This window comes from Mustela nigripes, chromosome 7 (genome assembly GCF_022355385.1).
Source record: "Mustela nigripes isolate SB6536 chromosome 7, MUSNIG.SB6536, whole genome shotgun sequence".
Lineage (NCBI taxonomy): Eukaryota > Metazoa > Chordata > Mammalia > Carnivora > Mustelidae > Mustela > Mustela nigripes.
Window position 1 is genome coordinate 118,848,161 of NC_081563.1, and position 19,305 is coordinate 118,867,465.

Below are 19,305 nucleotides of genomic sequence, written 5' to 3' on the forward strand. Positions count from 1 at the left end.
TCCTAGGGTCCTGGGATCAAGCCCCACATCAAACTCCTTGATCATCGGGAGGCCTGCTTCTTTCTCTCCCTCTCCCACCACTTGTGTTCCCTCTCTTGCTGTCTTTCTCTCTGTCAAATAAATAAAATCTTAAAAAAAAAAAAAAGCCAGTTTGGGTGGTCTGCTAACATAATAATGAAGAACGCATGGTCCATGAGTGAATTGTTTTTTTAAAGATTTTATTTATTCATTTATTTGTCAGTAAGAGAGAGAGTACACACAAGCAGGCAGTGTGGCAGGCAGAGGCAAGGAGAGAAGCAGGCACTTCACTGAGCAAGGATCCTGATGCGGGGATCCCGGGACCCCAGGATCATGACCTGAGCCGAAGGCAGTAGCTTAACCAACTGAGCCACCCAGGTGTCCCTGAATTGCTGTTTTAATCCGTAAGTTCATTCGAATGCAAGAGGTGGCTACTACAAGGGTTTCTGTTAGGCATATCTCAATCAAAGGCCAATGGTGTGCTAATTAACATATTCAGTGTCAGAAATGGGTTTTTATTGATGAAAATAGTAAGCATTTATTACCTATGCCTAATGCTTAAAAAGGTGTTGGAGAAATTAGATGTATTTATTTACTGAAGTTTTTATTTATTCATTTACTTATCTCTATACCCAATGTGGGGCTCAAACCTACAACCCCAAGATCAAAAGTCTCTTTCTCCACCAACTGAACCAGCTAGGTGCTCTTCTAGGACATTATTACTAAAGAATTTTTTGGTAAGGTCTTAAGAATTCAGATCCCAGTAAACACCAAATAATCATGGATATTTATGTGATTAAAAAAGAGCCAATTTTCTCTAAGAATTTATTGTAAGGATGTGGATCAAAGATTAAGCTATAGTGATGTTCCTCATAAAGCTATGTATAATGGTTAACAATCTAAATGTCTCACACTGGTGCTCAGGTGGCTCAGTTGGTTAAGTGTTGAACTCTTGCTTTCAGCTCAGGTCACAATCTCAGGGTCCTGGGATTGAGCCCTGTGTCAGGTTTCATGCTCAGTGTGGGGTCTGCTTGTCCCTCTCCTCTGCTCCTCCCTCCGTTCTCTCTCTTAAAAAGAAAATGTCTCACATTGTGGAATTTGATAAATCATGGTACATTTTTTTGTTTTTTTTTAAAGATTTTATTTATTTATTTGACAGAGAGAAATCACAAGTAGATGGAGAGGCAAGCAGAGAGAGAGAGAGGGAAGCAGGCTCTCTGCTGAACAGGGAGCCCGATGTGGGACTCGATCCCAGGACTCTGAGATCATGACCCGAGCCGAAGGCAGCGGCTTAACCCACTGAGCCACTCAGGCGCCCCTAAATCATGGTACATTTGACAATCATGTACACAATAAGTAATGGAAAGCTGAGACAAGGAAAAGGTGGGCGGAAGAGGCATTTTCACAACTTATCAAATGAATAATCACTATTTGATTTTCCTTTCTTTGAAAAAATTTACTAGTGCCTCAAGTCTTAGCATGATGGTTAACAACAGGGTGGCAGCTTTGCTGGTGGTGGCAGAATACGTATTAATGAACAAGTTATTTCCCTGTCACCCCAGACAGATCACTGACACTGATCAATGATTACTTTCCCTATAATTCAGATTTATTTTTATTTTTATTTTATTTATTTTTTTAAAGATTTTATTTATTTATTTGACAGAGAGAGATCACACGTAGGCAGAGAGGCAGGCAGAGAGAGAGAGGAGGAAGCAGGTTCCCTGCTGAGCAGAGAGCCCGATGCGGGACTCAATCCCAGGACCCTGAGATCATGACCTGAGCCAAAGGCAGAGGCTTTAACCCACTGAGCCACCCAGGCGCCCTATAATTCAGATTTATTTAAAAAATTTATTAAGAGCCTTTTATGTGTTTTATTGATGTATGTAAATAGACTATGAAACTTTTAAAACACAACTAACAGGTGACAAATTAATGGTTTCAATTTACAACCACTTTGGAGGGAGGCAACTGACCCATATTTATCTCCCTTGTTTCTTCCCAAATGCATTTACATACGCATTATCCATCCCACCTACATCATTGATTCCATGTTGCCTGACACCCACTGCATCAGATACAATGTAGTCAAAGGTATATTACAGGACACCCGGGTGGTTTGTCAGTTAAGCCTCTACCCTCAGCTCAGGTCACGATCCCAGGGACTAGGATTGGTCCTGCAACAGGCTCCTTGCTCAGCAGGGAGCCTGCATCTCCCTCTGCCTGCAGCTCTCCGCCGCTGTGCGTTCTCTCTCTCTGACATTTAAATAAATGAAATCTTAAAAAAAAAAAAAGGTATATTACATATGGAATATTAAATTGGGCAACTTACCACAATCTGTCATTTCAAAATCACCATTTACGTTTCTATTGTATGCCACAACTTCTCTTGGAATGCTTTTCAACAGTACACTTCTATAAACCTATAGGTCAGAGTAGAAAAAAAGAAATGTTGAGTCACATAGAAGCACAGGTTAAGCAAAACCAAAATAAGAAGAATAAAATAGGATGCCAGTGGAAAGCTATTTGTTTGTATGGGTGATAATCAAGGGAAAAGTGTTATTTGCCCAGTAAATGGAGATTACAGCAAATATCTTTACCTAAACCATGCGATTATAGGAGTTTACCAAACAGAAGACTTGAGTTAGTAAGTAGCAACTAAATACTGATGAATAAAAGCAACTTCAAATATCTGAGCTTGTTTTTCCTTTTTAATTCCTTACATGGGAATCGTCTGGTCTCGTTAAGGCTTGTTTTCCTATTCCGATCTCATTTCCATCTCCTTTCAGATGGCCACAGGAAAATCTGTTTCCATTCCTTCCACTAAATTCCTTTCTACTTCCAATATAGCTAAAAGGCCTGATCTGTTCCCGGTCATCCTATGGGTACTGGTGTTGAGAGAATATTTAGGAAGCTCTGGCTTGGTCCATTCTGGACCCACACTAACTTCACCTTAATGATCTTTGGGAGATAATCTGGACCTCTCCAGGCTCTGCTCCTGAAGGATTTTTCTGAAGGGTCCAGAAACCCTTAGGCTATATAGGATATAACAAATGCCTGTACTGGCTCTTCTAATGTCTATATTACTATCACTGTATTTTGGGGCTTAAGTAAAGAAGTGAAACCATATGTGGGCTCTTTTAGAAAGGGGTGTGACTACCAGTACTTGAGTACGGGATATCTAAGCAGCCACAACTCTCCTCCTAAGATGGCAGATCACCAAGGCCAGAAAAGAGGCCATTATGCTCTCTAGAGCACAGGAACCAGGCTCTCTAGTGGCCAATGCCTAAAGCAGCCTAATCTTGTGTTCTTCAAGTACAGTAATTACGAATAATATGGAGATAACAGTCATTAAACACTATGTGCCAAGCCAATAAGCTAATATTTTATATTTTCATGACTGAAAGGCTGTACAGGATTTTCACCATGGCTATCACAAAAGAAAATTATCAAAAATGCTTGATACCTATTTAAAGATGAAAACATTAAGATTCTTAGTAAATGGCAAAAGAAGCTGGATTTAATAAATCCTCAAATTTCACTGGATTTAAACATCATTAGGGACTCAAGTCTCATACAAAGAGAGAATATCATTTACATACTTTTCATTGGATTTTTTTTTTTTTTTTTTTTAAATAAAATAGGCTCCATGCCCTATGTGGGGCTTGAACTCATGACCCCGAGACCAAGAGTCACATGTTCTACCGACTGAACCAGCCAGGTGCCCCTCATCAAATTTTTTGTGACAAATGTCCCCATTGTACAAATGAGCAAATGGAATAGGAGAACATGTAAGAAGTATACGCAAATATATGGATGTGTCAGAAATAGCCAATTTCCTGGCTTTTACTAAAACTGTCTTTAGAGTTTAATGGTACGCATTAAACTAAAAAATCTAAAGTACAGTAAAACTGTAAAAGAAGTTTACCTTTTGTATGACTTGTCAACAGAGAAACAGCACAAATCTATTTTTGGACAGGAGGAAAAATAATGTAACTCACATGACTATTAGCCTGGGGCTGATTCCTGTAACTTTTCATTATTTCTTGAAAAGTTCTTTCTTCTTTTGTTACCTAAGGAAAATAAATACGGCATTTATCAATTGCTCTTAGAAGAAATATGGCTCTGAACAAAAACTTCAATTACAGGTTGGCATTGAGAGCAGTCTTGCAGAAAGCCATTAACCCCAGGCCAACCCATGACTAAAAACTACTACCATTTATGATTTTTACTACCTTCAAAGTTCAGGCTTTGTGGCCTGTGGGGACTCAGCTAATAGTTTCATTAATCAAAAGCACTGATATTGTTATGGTATAACTCTACTGAAAATGCATTTCTTTTTATAAGAAGAATGATAGAAGAAAACTCAGATTTGTTGCATACCCTATAGTCTCTGATGTTATTAGTTTTTAAATTACTTACTTAAAAGTAAATTAACTACATACTAAAGGACAGAAAATGTCTTGTAATGATTGCAAGAAAACTGAGCAGATATTATAGGATGAAGTTTTTAACATTTTAGGACAGATTATATAACAGAAAAGTTACAGTGGGGGCCAAAATGAAGAAAATGGATTGGTGTGTCGCGGCCAGAGCGACATGACCAGGGTCGAGAGGGTAAGAGGATGGTGAGACAAAGACGAGACGTAAAGAGATGGGGACAGGAGGGACACAGTGGATGATGTCCAAGCAGTGCCAATTTTATTCAAGGCTGTGAAGCATTATATAGCTAACAGAAACAACTATAAGGAAGTATGTAGTTTTAGCTGATTACTAAAGAACTTGCAACATGCACAGAAAACCCTTCAAGCTTCCCTATTATCTATTTCCCAAGGACTAATAGTAGTCCCTCTGATGCCAGTGGTCTCTGTCTTCAGATAACTCCTAAACCAGATGCACTAACTTCAAAGTAACTTAAGACATAGTTTATGGCCCATGCAAGGACAGCACATTCCCACAATGATTTAATGAGCAGGCCTGTTTTGCCCATTCCAGATTAGCACATGCAGGCAACCACATCAGTGAGTCTTAGGATCCATAGCTCAGGCCCTTTCTCAAGCGCTACTCAACTTTTCACTCACGGGGTTATTAACCCTTGGGCTTCCAGGAGGCACAAGTCGGGGCCTGGTTTGGTCTCTTGACTCTAGCCCAGTCTGTGGCTGCCTACATTGGTGATCCGTAAAGGTATCCTTTCTGCCTTATTTATTATAAAGTTTACTTAAGTTATTCCTTCCCTCTGCTTCACTGAAGTCCATTAGCACTAAATCTGTTCTCTATGATGAGCTAGAAATGGCAAAGCCTGAACTATGATAGTTCTCTGGAAAACACAAATGATTAGTTAATAACATTTATTAACACTTATTTTATATAGAGATTTTAAAAAGGCATTGTGAGAGAGGAGTAAAAAAGGAGTCTGAAAACATGTTCTCTGCCTCAAAAAGCTTAAAAATTAGGTCTTAACTATGTACATGTACTAGGACTGCCAGTGTGGCCAATATGGTCCAGACCAAAGTTATAGGTGATTGTTTCAGATACATCAGAATTTTAAAAAGCAAGTAAGGTATGTTATTTTATGACTGGAAACATTCAACGCTGTAGCAACTAGAATGTAAAATGCTCTTCTGAGGTGGTGCAACAAATCCCTAGAGAGCAATGTTATAGAAGCTATTTTATGAATAACAAATTACAAATATTTAAATTATAAAATAGGAAATCCTAGGCTGCCACTTATTAATTATGTAACTTTGACAAGTTACTTTCAGCTCTAGGCCTAGGCTACCAGCCTATAACGTAATGATCATTTACTGTAAAGTACTAGATGAGAGGTATCACAGGGATGGGAGTGGAAATAGCATTGTTCACAGGAATATATGGAGAGCCACGTAGTACAAATGATCTCTAAGACCTTTTCCAATTTTATAACCAGTGTATTCTTATGATGTGGAAAAGCTGATTATTATAAAGCGAAATAGAATCCAGAGAATAGATGTAGGGGCTGGAATTTACTAATTAACAATGGTGGGCAGTGTTGGCATATAGCATTTAAGGCAAAATAATAATCAAGTGCAATAGATTTTCACTACATACTTCAAAAATGGGTAACTAGAACAAAGAGCTTCCCCCAGCTTATACATTACCTTTGCCATGATGTAAAAGGCACAAAGGAGCAGCTGATCCAAATGTCTATCTTTCATCAGATCAGGGCAGTGAACTAAAGTGAATTCAAAACACGTCCATATCTTCCTTCGTAACTCATTTGAAACATCCAATTTTAAACATAAATCACGTAAGCGTACACTTGCCAAATGATAGACCTAAGATGGAAGGTAGTATATTGATGCAAAAAAACCCAGTAAATAATTTCTCTAATTTATCTCTTATTGTGAACATGGGCTTTCAGGCCAAGATTAACAAATACCTAGGTTGTTGATAAATGTTATCTAAAATTACATACAATTTCTGTTCTATAGTACTAGTTCACTGCTATGACAGAAGAATATAGATTATTATTATTTTTTAAATATTTTTAAAAGATTTTCTTTATTTTGTCAGAGAGAGAGAAAGAGAGCGAGCAGGGGGAGTGGCAAGCAGAGGGAGAAGCAGGCTCCCTGCTGGGAAAGGAGCTAGATGTGGGACTTGATCCCAGGTCCCTGAGACCATGACCTGACCCAGAGGCAGGTGATTAACCAACAGAGGCATCCAGGCATCCCAGAATACTGTGGATTAAAACAAAATTCTCGGGACGCCTGCGTGGCTCAGTTGGTTAAGCAGTTGCCTTCGGCTCAGGTCATGATCCCAGCGTCCTGGGATAGAGTCCCACATCGGGCTCCTTGCTCCGCAGGGAGCCTGCTTCTCCCTCTGACTCTGCCTTCCACTCTGTCTGCCTGTGCTCGATCTCGCTCGCTTTCTCTCTGACAAATAAATAAATAAAATCTTAAAAAAAAAAATGTTTAAAAACAAAATTCTCTTTAGAAAACCATTTAAAAATTCTTTTGGAAAAGATGTCTTCTATGCTGTCATCTATGTGAAGTAAGAAACACTAAAATGCAAGATTTACTTGCATCATAACCATAATGAATACATAATTTTTCAAGTGTTCAGAAATCCCCCCCCTCACCTTTTTTTGTTTAGATAAAATTGCTAGAAAGTCTAAAATGTCAGATAATAGGGGTGCCTGGTTGGCTCAGTTGGTGGAGCATACAACTCTTGATTGTGGGGTTGTGGGTTCAAGCCCCAGGCTGGGTGTAGAGATTACTTAAAAATAGGATCACTAAAAAACAAACAAACAAACAAAAAAAACAAACAAAAAAAACAATCAAGGGCTAAAATGTTTGATTTCAAGAATGAGTCAGAAAGCAAAACCCTGGGGCACCTGGGTGGCTCAGTCAGTTAAACATCTGCCATTAGCTCAGGTCATAATCCCAGGGTCCTGGGATAGAGCAGAGAGCCTGCTTCTCCCTCTTCCTCTGCCATACCCCCTGCTTGTGTGCTCTCTCTCTGTGTCAAATAAATAAATAAAATTTTTTTAAAAAGAAATTAAAAAAAAAAAAAGCGCAAAACCATTTAAGAAACTTCCTATTCTATGTTGTTTTCACAAGCATATAAATGTATTACTGAAGTAAATGAAATACCAAGTTTTTTGTTTCTGTTGTTTATAAGTACATCAGAGTAAATTCAGTTCAATGCCAAGAGCCTCTCATTTTTACAATCTTTATATGAACTGATACTAATGCAAATGACCTGAAAGTTCTGCAAGATTCTAAAATGGTTTCGAATCACCCAAGAAGAATTATGTTTTACTGTTTTAAAAACTGGTACCCTGCTGTGGTATTCCTAAATCACACTACTCTGTTTGAGCTAAGTCTTTAAATTTAAATGTTCAGGGAAAAATAATGAAAAGAGTCAGGTATCCCTTATATAAAAGTATCTCTGGCAGGAATATAATCCACAGATTAGAGTTTAAAAACAAATGTAAGCTATCCAATACACTAATCTGACAGAAAGACAAGTGGTTAACTCCAAAGCCACAACTGATTAATTTTATAGGAAACTCATTTTCTGTATCCTATCTCCTTATTTCTGGTCCAGCAGGCCAAGAGATAAAAAGAATCCATTTGGGTGAGAGCAGTGGGAAAGATGCTAGAACTTTGTATTTGTGATAGGAAATGAAATATATAGTCCTAGTTAAAAAGATTAAAAATAGGGCGCCTGGGTGGCTCAGTGGGTTAGGCCTCTGCCTTCGGCTCAGGTCATGATCCCAGAGTCCTGGGATCGAGTCCCACATCGGGCTCTCTGCTCGGCAGGGGGCCTGCTTCCTCCTCTCTCTCTCTCTCTGCCTACTTGTGATCTTTGTCAAATAAATAAATAAAATCTTAAAAAAAATTAAAAATAATATGTAATTAGATAATACTTGTTAAGTGTCTTTTACAGAGTTGATCCAATGAATTAAAGAAACATACTCTGGAAGTTGTCATCATCTTCTTCTTTTTCTTTTTTTAAATTTTATTTATTTATCTGACTGAGAGAGTGAGAGAGCATAAGCAGGGGGAGCAGGAGAGGGAGAAATAGGCCCTGAGCAGGGAGCCTGATTCAGGTCTTGATCCCAGGACCCTGGGATCATGACCTAAGCCAAAACAGATGCCTAACCATCTGACTCACCCAAGCACCCCACTGGAAGTTTTCTAACAAAAAATTCACAGAAAATTCCATTCTGGCACAGAACACCAGTATCACACTGAATTCAGCATAGATAATAGCGGCAGTTTACTCAGGGAAGGGTTATTTTGAATTCACTAGAGACATGGATAATTATGCTCTTTATAGATAAAGACATCCTATTAACTTTTAGGATAAAATTTTTCTAGCTTCTAATCTGTATCAAGTAGGCTTTATTTATTTAAAAAATTAAAAAAAATTAAATTAAAAAAATTTTAAATTAAAATAAAATTTTTTAAAGGATTTTATTTGATAGTCAGAGATCACAAGTAGGCAGAGAGGCAGGCAGAGAGAGAGGAAGGGAAGCAGGCTCCCTGCTGAGCAGAGAGCCTGATGCGGGGCTCAATCCCAGGACCCTGAGATCATGACCTGAGCTGAAAGCAGAGGCTTAACCCACTGAGCCACCCAGGAGCCCCATAAAATATTTTTTTTTTTTTGAGAGAGTGAGGACAAGCCCGTGTGCAAGAGCAGAGAGAGTGGTAGGCAGAGGAAGAAGCAGGTTCCCTATTGAGTAAGGAGCCCATTGTAGGACTCAATCCTAGGACCCTGGAATCACAACCTGAGCTGCAGGCAGATGCTTAACTGACTGAGCCACCCAGGTCCCCCATCAAGTAGGTTACATTTAAATGGACAGGGGAAAAAAAAAAAAAACCCAAAGATTCTTAAGGAGATGCAGAATTAAAAATTCAGAACTAAAGCTTTCTTTCTTTTCTTTTTTTTTAAAAAAAGATTTTATTTATTTATATGACAGAGAGAGATCACAAGTAGGCAGAGAGACAGGCGGGGCAGGGTGGGGGAGAAGGCTCCCTGATGAGCAGAGAGCCCGATGCTTGGCTCGAACCCAAGACCCTGAGATCATGACCTGAGCCAAAGGCAGAGGTTTAACCCACTGAGTCACCCAGGTGCCCGTAAAGCTTTATTTCTGTCAATCTTAGATTATCAAAATTTGTCATTTTGAACATTAAAAATAGGGAGTAAATGGGAAAAAAGTTGCATTTTCCAACTCTGTTTTTAAAACAAGCCTTAGGGGGCACCTACCTGGGTGGCTCAGTGGGTTAAAGCCTCTGCCTTCAGTTTGGGTCATGATCCCAGGGTCCTGGGATTGAGCCCCGCATTGGGCTCTCTGCTCCGTGGAGAGCCTGCTTCCTCCTGTCTCTCTGCCTACTTGTCATCTCTATCAAATAAATAAATAAAATCTTAAAAAAAAAAAATAAAATAAAACAAGCCTTAGTTGGTGACTCAGTAGGTTAAGCCTCTGCCTTCGGCTCGGGTCATGATCTCAGGGTACTGGGATCGAGCCCTGCAGGAGGCTCTCTGCTCAACAGGGAGCCTGCTTGCCCCTCTCTCTCTCTGCCTGCTTCTCTGCCTACTTGTGATCTCTGTCAAATAAATAAATAAAATCTTTAAAAAAGAAAAAAAAAAAAGCCTTAGGCACAAGGGGGAGATAGGATTTGGTGAGGTAGAGTGGAGGAGGCAGAGGGAAGAACAGAAAAGGGCAAGTTTGCAAGAATTATGATAAAAAAGACTAGAGGAAATATATTTGCATCAAAGATAATTTAGAAAAAAATATTAATTTCTTAAAATGTTTAAGTCCTAAACCCTGGTCACAATGCTAAAACTCCCTGAAAAATAGTACCTTCTTTTTCCTTTACAATTCTTAAGAATGGACAAGCCAGCCAAGTTGTGGAGTAGACTAGAGAGATATCTTCCAGTTCTGGAATTTATTTCACAGACATGTCATGTTTGATTATAAAACCTGATTAAATTGTCTCTCTTATCAGAAGCTGACAATGCTTTAAAAACAAGTAGGACAGAGGCACCTAGGTGGTACAGTTGGTTAAGAGCGCGCCTCTTGGCTTCAGCTCAGGTCATTCTCAGGGTCACGGGATCGAGCCCTGCATGGGCCTCTGTGCTCATGTGAAGTCTGCTTATGACTCTTTCTCCCTTTTCTCCTCCCACCACCCCCTACACTCTGCCTAAGCTCTCTCTTTCTCTAAAATAAATAAATAAAATAAATAAATAAAATCTTAAAGAAAGAAAAAGATTATTTCGATTGAGGCAGAAAAAACATCTGACAAAATTCAAATCCTTTTTTTTTTCATAACACACTCAACAAACTAGGAATAGAAGAAAACTACTGCAACATAATAAATGCCATATATGAAAAATCCAGAGCTAACATCATACTTAAAGTAAAACAAAGAAAACTTTTCCTTTAAGATCAGGAACAAGACAAGAATGCCCAATTTCAGCACTTCTTTTCAACACAGTACTGGAAATTTTAGCCAGAGCAATTAGGCAAGAAAAAGAAATAAAAAACATCAAAACTGGAAAATAAGTAAAGTCATCTGTTTGTAGATTATATGATTTTATGGTGTAGAAAACTGTAAAGAATCCCCCCAAAAGTGTTAGAAGTAATAAACAAATTCAGCAAAGTTGCAGACTACAAAATCATACAGGGGCACCTGGCTGGCTCAGTCAGTTTAACATGTGACTCCTGATCTTGGGTTATAAATTCAAGTCCTGTGTTGGGTGTAGGATTACTTAAATAAATAAATAATTCATAACAGAGGCACCTGGTTGAGCATTTGTATTTAGCTCAGGTGTTGATTTCAGGGTCTTGGGATAGAGGTCTGCATCAGGTCCCTGCTCAGTGGGGAGTATGCTTCTCCCTTTCCCTTTCCCTCTCTTCCAACCCTGCTCATGCTCTCTCGAATAAATAAATAAAAGCTTAGAAAAAAAAAAATCACAAAAAAATCTATTTCATTCCTATACCACAAACAATAAACAATCCAAAAATAAAATTAAGAAAATGATTGTATTTATAGTATCATGAAAAAGAGTAAGGGGCGCCTGGGTGGCTCAGTGGGTTAAAGCCTCTGCCTTTGGCTCCGGTCATGATCCCAGGGTCCTGGGATCGATTCCCACATCGGGCTCTCTGCTCCGCGGGGAGCCTGCTTCCTTCTCTCTCTCTGCCTGCCTTTCTGCCTACTTGTGATCTCTGTCTGTCAAATAAATAAATAAAATCTATAAAATAAAAAAAAAGAATAAAATAACTTAGTAATCAACTTAACCAAGGAGGTAAAAGAGTATATATTGAAAACTGCAAAACACTGCTGAAAGAAATTAAAGATAAATAATAAAGCACTCTGTGTTAACTAAAAAACAACAAAAACAAAACAAAACAAAAAACCCAAACACAAATAAATGGAAAGACATCCCATATTCATGGACTGGAAGACTTAGTAATGGTAATAAGATGTCAACATTATTCAAAGGATTCTATAGATTCAATGCAATCCCTATCAAAATCTCCATGATGTTTTTTGCAGAAATAGAAAAATCCATCCTAGGGATGCCTGGGTGGCTTCAGACGGTTAAGTGTCTGCCTTCAGCTCAGGTCATGATTCCAGAGTCCTGCATTGGGATCCTTGCTCAGCAGGGAGCCTGCTTCTCCCTCTGCCTGCCGCTGCCCCAGCTTGTGCTTGTGTGTGCTCTTTCTCTGACAAATAAATAAAAATTAAAAAAGAAAAGAAAAGAAAAAGAAAAATCCATCCTTAAAGTCATATGGAATCTCAAGGAACTCTGAATAGCCAAAATAATCCTGAAAAAGAACAAAGTTGGGAGGGCTCATATTTCCTAATTTCAAAACTTACTACAAAGTTACAGTAATCAAAACAGCATAGTACGGGACGCCTGGGTGGCTCAGTTGGTTGGGCAGCTGCCTTCGGCTCAGGTCATGATCCCAGCACCCTGGGATCGAGTCCCACATCGGGCTCCTTGCTCAGCAGGGAGCCTGCTTCTCCCTCTGCCTCTGCCTGCCTCTCTGTCTGCCTGTGCTCACTCGCTCTCTCTCCCTCTATCTCTGACAAGTAAATAAATAAAATCTTAAAAAAAAAAACCAGCATAGTACTGGTATACAGACAGACATTAAAAGGACACTGCTTAAAAAAGAGCCCAGAAATCAGCCCTCCCATAAGTAAAATGGCTTATGAAAATGGTGCCAAGAACATTCAAAGGAGAAACAATGGTCTTTTCAACAAATGGTGTTGAGAAAATGGATGCAAAAGAATGAAGCTAGATCCTCCCCTCAGACCATATACAAAATTAACTCAAAATGGTTCAAGGAATTAAACACAAATGCTAAAACTATAAAACTCTTAGGGAGAAAAGATGGGGAAAAGCTTCATGACACTGGAACGGTCGATGATTTTTTGGATATGACACAAAAAGCAAAGACAGTAAAACAAAACACAGAGAAATTGAACTTCATTAAAGTTAGAAACTTCTGTGCATCAAAGGATACTATCAATATGGTGAAAAGGCAATCCCTGGAATGGGAGAAAACATTTGCAAATCATAAATCTGATAAGGGATTCTATCCAGAATATATAAAGGATTAACTACAGCTCAATAGCAACAACAGTAAAATTCAAGCAAAAAATGGGCAAAGGACTTAAATAAATCTTTCTCTAAGGAAGACAGATAGATGGCCAATAAGCACATGAAAAGATGCTCAACATCACTAATAATTAGGGAAATGCAAATCAAAACTATGAGATACCACTTTATTCTAATTAGCATGGCTACTATAAAAAATAACAGAAAACAGTGTTGACAAGGATGTGGAGAACTTTGAAACCCATGTATTTGTAGCAGGAATATAAAATGGAGCAGGCACTGTGGAAAATGGTATGGTAGTTTCTCAAAAAATTATATTCAGAATTATTATTCCACTTCTGGGTATAAACCAAGGGAACTGAGAGCAGACACTTGGATATTTGTACACTTATGTTCATAGCAGCATTATTCACAATAAGTAGAAACACTGTAAATGTTCATCTACAGATGAACGAATAAACAAAATGTGGTATACACATACAATGGGATATTATTCAGGCTTAAAAAGGAAGGAAATTCTGAACAATGCTACAACACGGAAGAATCTTGAAGACTTACACTAAGTGGAATAAACCTGTTTAATATAATATTATATTAGGTGCCTGGGTGGCTCAGTTGGTTAAGCAACTGCCTTAGGCTCAGGTCATGATCCTGAAGTCCCAGGATCGAGTCCCACATCGGAGTCCCAGCTCCACAGGGAGTCTGCTTCTTCCTCTGACCTTCTCTTCTGTCATGCTCTTTCTCACTCTCTCTCTCAAATAAATAAAAAATTAAAATAAAATATTAAATATTTTTGAAAATATTACATTAATAATTATATTAATAAACTTACCATATTAACATAAATATTATTTGAGTCTACTTGTATGAGGTACCTAGAGTAGTCAAATTCATTGAGACAGAAAGTAGAATGGTGGTTACTAGGAGCTGGTGGTGGGAAGAGGAATGGGGAATTATTTTAAGTGGAGGAGATTTTCAGTGTAGGAAGATGAAAAAGTTCTGGAGCTGGATGATGGTGAAAGCTGCACAACAATGTGAATGTACTTAATGATACTTCACTGTACACTAAAATATGATTAAATATGGTTAAAATGGTAAATTTTATGTATATTTTACCACACAAAAAAGGAGACTAAAGCTGCTGTTACTCAATCTTTCTTGCACTGATTAAATGAGATCATTTTATTTTTATTTACTTTTTATTTATTTATTTTTTAAAAAGATTTTATTTATTTATTTGACAGACAGAGATCACAATTAGGCAGAGAGGCAGGCAGAGAGAGAGAGAGGAGGAAGCAGGCTCCCCACTGAGCAGAGAGCCCGATGTGGAGCTTGATCCCAGGACCCTGAGATCATGACCTGAGCCGAAGGCAGAGGCTTTAACCCATTAAGCCACCCAGGCGCCCCTTTATTTACTTTTTAAAAAGATTTTATCTATTTATTTGACGGAGAGAGAGCACAAACAAGCAGGGGAGCAGTAGAGGGAGAAAAGCAAGACCCCCACTGAGCAGGAAACCCGAGGTGGGGCTCAATCTTAGGACTCTGGGGTCATGACCTGAGCCGAAGGCAGATATTTAACTGACTTAGCCAGCCAGGCGCCCCTTAAAATATTTTATTTTGAAATAATCGCTATATCCAGTATAGGGCATGAACTTACAACCCTGTGATCAAGCGTCCCAGGTTCCACTGAGCCAACCACACACCCCAAATGAGATATTTTGGATGCCATAAAATCACATACCTTTCTATAAAACAGTGCTAAAGACCCAGTTCTCTTTGGTTTGCTTATTCCAGTTGGATGTGCCTCTTGCACTTTAGTCAGATGGGTCTGTTTCGGAGAAGCACCAATTAATGACTGAGCAGTAAGTGATACAGGACTCTCGACTTTGGACTCCTGAGCTGTGTTCATGGAAATTGGTATCAGTGTGATCTCTCCAGCATCATTTGCGATACCTAAATGTATAAGCAAGAGTTTTCAGTTTTAGAAATAAGCAGCATGTGTTCCAGAAAGGTTGTCAATTATATCTATCAATCTATCTATGTGTATAAACATAGGAATAGGTTAGAAAAGGAGATGAAAGCCACAAAAATAGTAATTCTAGGTTACAGCACTCTTGTTTTCTATTTCTGCTCTGAAACAATATTGTTTTTCTTTTGAACTTTTGAGTTCTCTCTTTTTTTTTTTAAAGATTTTATTTATTTGACAGAGAGAGATCACAAGTAGGCAGAGAGGCAGGCAGAGTGAGCAGGGGGCGGGGTGGGGGGAAACGGGGGTGGGGGGAAGCAGGCTCACCGCTGAGCAGAGAGCCTGATGCAGGGCTCGATCCCAGGACCCTGGGATCATAACCTGAGTCAAAGGCAGAGGCTTTAACCCACTGAGCCACCCAGGCGCCCCAAGGGTTGTATATTTAAAAAATGTTAAAACTCTATTAAAGTGTAAGTTCAAAATGAAACAAAAGGTAGCGCACAGAGGATTTTTATGGCAGCAAAACTATTCTGTATAATACTATAATGGTGGCTATGTGTCATTAAACATAGAAACTACAGAATGTATAATAGCGAGAATAAACCATAATGTAAACTATGGACTTGAGGTGATAAGGATGTGTCAATGTAAGTTCATCATATACCATTCTGGTGCAGGATGGTGATGGTGATGAAAGCTTGTGTGTGTGTGTGTGTGTGTGTGTGTGTGTGTGTGTGTGGCAATGTGTGTATGGGAAATCTCTATACTTCAACTCAATTTTGCTTTGAACCTAAAACTGCTCTAAAATGATGAATTTTAAAAAACAGTATAGGTTCAAAAGAAACTGGATTAAAAAATGCCATGTGATCCAATCCAGCAAGACAAATCTTAATCAACTAATTCAGAAAAAATAGAATATAAATGCATTAAAATGTTACCGTGCAAAGGGATTGTAACTTTATGTCCCGTTGTTCCTGTGACTATGGCTGTGGCCATAGTTAGAAGACTCTGCCCAGGGGAAATTGATATATTTTCAGTAGTAAGGCTTGAAGAAGGGGCAATTTTCAATTTTGTTCCTTCGGTTATAATCCTGTCCATAAGTATTTCCTTTGGCGGGTCTTCCCCAAAAAGTCTTCTCTTGGCACTCCCTGCAGCAGGAGAACTGTAGCGTTCATGGACAGAAATTGGAGACAATGGTTGCATATCTAATAGAGAGAAAAATAAATTTTAAAACAGTTTGATACATATTCTAAAATAATAAATCAGGTTCATTCATTCAACAAATAGAGACTTTGAGTTAGTATGTTAAGCCCTAGGGATTCAGCAGTAAATAACATGGCTTCTGTCTTCATGGAATATAGTCTAGTTAAAGAGGCATGAAAAATGCCATTACATGTGAAAATTATGATGGCTCATTTTCTTGGTTTCTTGAACCTCTGCCTACTATTAAAGGAGCAAAACATTAAGGGTATAGTAGAAGCTAAAAGGTAGAATGAGGTGACCAGTAAATTAAAATAGTCCAATTAGCTCCTATCTCCCAGTTTTACCTAGTAAATAACATCTAAGAAGAAGGTGAATCAGTAATTTGGTTCACAGTTTGTCTCCTCCCACACGCCCATACTTAAGCAGTTTAAGGTACTATGGCTTTCTGATTTAGAAGATACACAGTCATCTTTTATGAGTCCTCTAGAAGATAAAGATGAGTAAAGGTGATATGATTCTGTTTAGCTTGCCTTAATCTGAGGGTTGGCAGTAGTATGTTGATCAAAAAGAAAGTTATAGTTTATATCTATTTTCAGTGCTCTTTCCACAGGAGAAGCCTTCCCTTTCTACCAGGTGCAAAGGTTCTCCTAGAACCACAGAACCCTATATCTTTTTCTATAATCCTTACTTTCCCCAACCCATTGTTTCTTTACAGGAATACGATATGCTTTTATTTTTTTGAGAGATAGCAAGAGAGCATGTGCCAGAGAGAGAAAGCCAGTGAGCAAGCATGGGCACATGGGGCGGGGAGGAGCAAAATGACAGGGAGAGGGAGAAGGAGAATCCCAAGCGGGTTCCATGCCTAGCACAGAACAGAAGCAGGGCTCAATCTCACGACCCAGAGATCATGACCAGAGCCAAAATTCAAGAGTCAGACACTTAACCAACTGAGCCAGCCAGGTGCCTCTTTATTTTTTATTTTATTTTATTTTATTTTTAAAGATTTTATTTATTTATTTGACAGACAGAGATCACAGGTAGGCAGAGAGGCAGGCAGAGAGAGCGAGGAGGAAGCAGGCTCCCTGCCGAGGAGAAAGCCCAACACTCTGCCCTTTTCCTCCTCCCCCAGCTCAGGCTTGCTCTCTAATAAATAAATAAAATGATTTTTTAAAAAAGATTTTTGTTTATTTATTTGATGGAGAGATCACAAGTAGGCAGAGAGGGAGGGAGAGAGAAAGGGGGAAGCAGCCTCCCTGCTGAGCAGAGAGCCCAACTTGGGGCTTGATCCCAAGACCCTGAGATCATGACCTGAGCCAAAAGCAGAGGTTTAACTCAATGAGCCTGCCAGGAGCCCCAATAAATAAAATCTTAAAAGAAAAGAAAAGAAAAGCTGTATGTTGGGGTACCTGGGTGGCTCAGTTGAGGATCCTACTCTTGATTTGGTTCAGGTCATGAGCTCAAGCCCTGTGTTGGGCTTCAGGCTCAGTGTGGTATCTGTTTGAGATTCTTTCTCTCTCTCTCTCTCTCTCTCTCTCTGTGTCCCTCCCCCTTACACAAATAAAATCCCAGAAAAAGAAAAGTTATGTGTTTATTAAAAGGCTAAAATACTCTTTCCACAATTAACATGGCAATTTAAAATATAGAAATTAAAAATCAGAGAAACAGGGCTGTGAGATAGAGCCCCAGATCCTGCTCTGTGCTGCCTGAGGTTCTCTCTCTCCCTCTTCCCCTGCCCCTCCAATGCCCTCCCCACTCTCTCTCTTTCTTTAAAAAAAAAAAAAAAAAGAGTAAAAATCTTATTACTTTGGTATAAGAAACTATACAATGGGCCACAAAAGGGTATTGGCAGAAGTCCCTTCTTATTTTTTCATTAAAAAAATTATTTTTTAAAGTTTTCATTTATTTATTCATTTATATTATTCATTTATTTATTAGAGAGAGAGTGAGGGTATGAATGGCTGGAGGAGCAGAGGGAGAGGGACAAGCAGATTCTATGCTGAGCGTGGAGCCTGATGTGGGGCTTTATCTCAGGACCCCAAGATCATGACTTGAGCTGAAACCAAGACTCAGATGTTCAACTGACTGAGCCACCCAGGTGCCCCTTAAATTTTTTTTTTTTTGAAGATTTAATTTACTTATATGAGAGAGAGCAAGAGCACCCAAGCAGGGGGAGCAGCAGGCAGAGGGAGAGGGAGAAGGAGAAGCAGGCTCCCTACTGAGTAAGGAGCCCAATGCGGGGCTTGATCCCAGGACTCTGGGATCGTGACCTGACTGATTTAATTCTTTTTATAAGCTCCCTTTTAAATCCTGATGAAGAAAAAAAATCCTGATGAAGAAATTAGATTTCATAATAATATATGAGCAAGACTTGATATCTTCTCGGAGAAAATTATCTTTGTTATTTTGTTCAGTTTTCCCCATGTAGAACCTACCCCTTCGAAGACTCCCACTGTCAATCCGAACTTCTTTGACTCTTGGATGTATTAGAGGAGACATAGGCATCATGGGAAGATGTCCCTGTACATTTCCCCCATTTCCTGTTTCAAAGTTATTTGGGAATATAACCTGTGAAAAACAAAAACCTTCTGCTTTACATATTGATATACCCACTAATGAAAACCACGAAAAATGAGAAAAAAGTCTTTTTAACTACTTTAAATGTTTTATTTCTTCTCTTTCTTGTTCACAAAATAGAACAACTTGCATTAAGTGCTCAATAGTTAATGCTGTTAAATATATTTCAATCTTATAATTGATCTACTGAAGTTTACTGACTACTTCTAGAAGCAAACTGATTAGGTAGGTACTATTTCCACTTAAGGATAAGAAAATAGAGGCTTGGGCGCCTGGGTGGCTCAGTTGGTTAAGTGACTGCCTTCAGCTCAGATCATGATCCCAGAGTCCCAGAATCACATTTGGCATCAGACTCCTGCTCAGCGGGGAGTCTGTGTCTCCCTCCGCAACCCCCATGCTCATGCTCTTTTTCTCTCTCTCTCTCTCTC

At 38.9% G+C, this 19,305-nt stretch overlaps 1 protein-coding gene across 1 annotated transcript in view; it reads right to left on the reverse strand.

Moving 5' to 3' along the window:
• RBL1 (RB transcriptional corepressor like 1) overlaps positions 1 to 19,305 on the reverse strand; it is a 74,616-nt gene that overhangs the window by 10,881 nt on the left and 44,430 nt on the right. Inside the window, exons 14-19 of the mRNA XM_059406968.1 lie at positions 18,736 to 18,868; positions 16,039 to 16,305; positions 14,876 to 15,087; positions 6,156 to 6,332; positions 4,020 to 4,091; positions 2,351 to 2,441 (exon numbers count right to left, since the gene is read on the reverse strand). Of these exons, the coding sequence (XP_059262951.1) occupies positions 2,351 to 2,441; positions 4,020 to 4,091; positions 6,156 to 6,332; positions 14,876 to 15,087; positions 16,039 to 16,305; positions 18,736 to 18,868 (952 nt within the window). The remainder of the gene's footprint in view (positions 1 to 2,350; positions 2,442 to 4,019; positions 4,092 to 6,155; positions 6,333 to 14,875; positions 15,088 to 16,038; positions 16,306 to 18,735; positions 18,869 to 19,305) is intronic.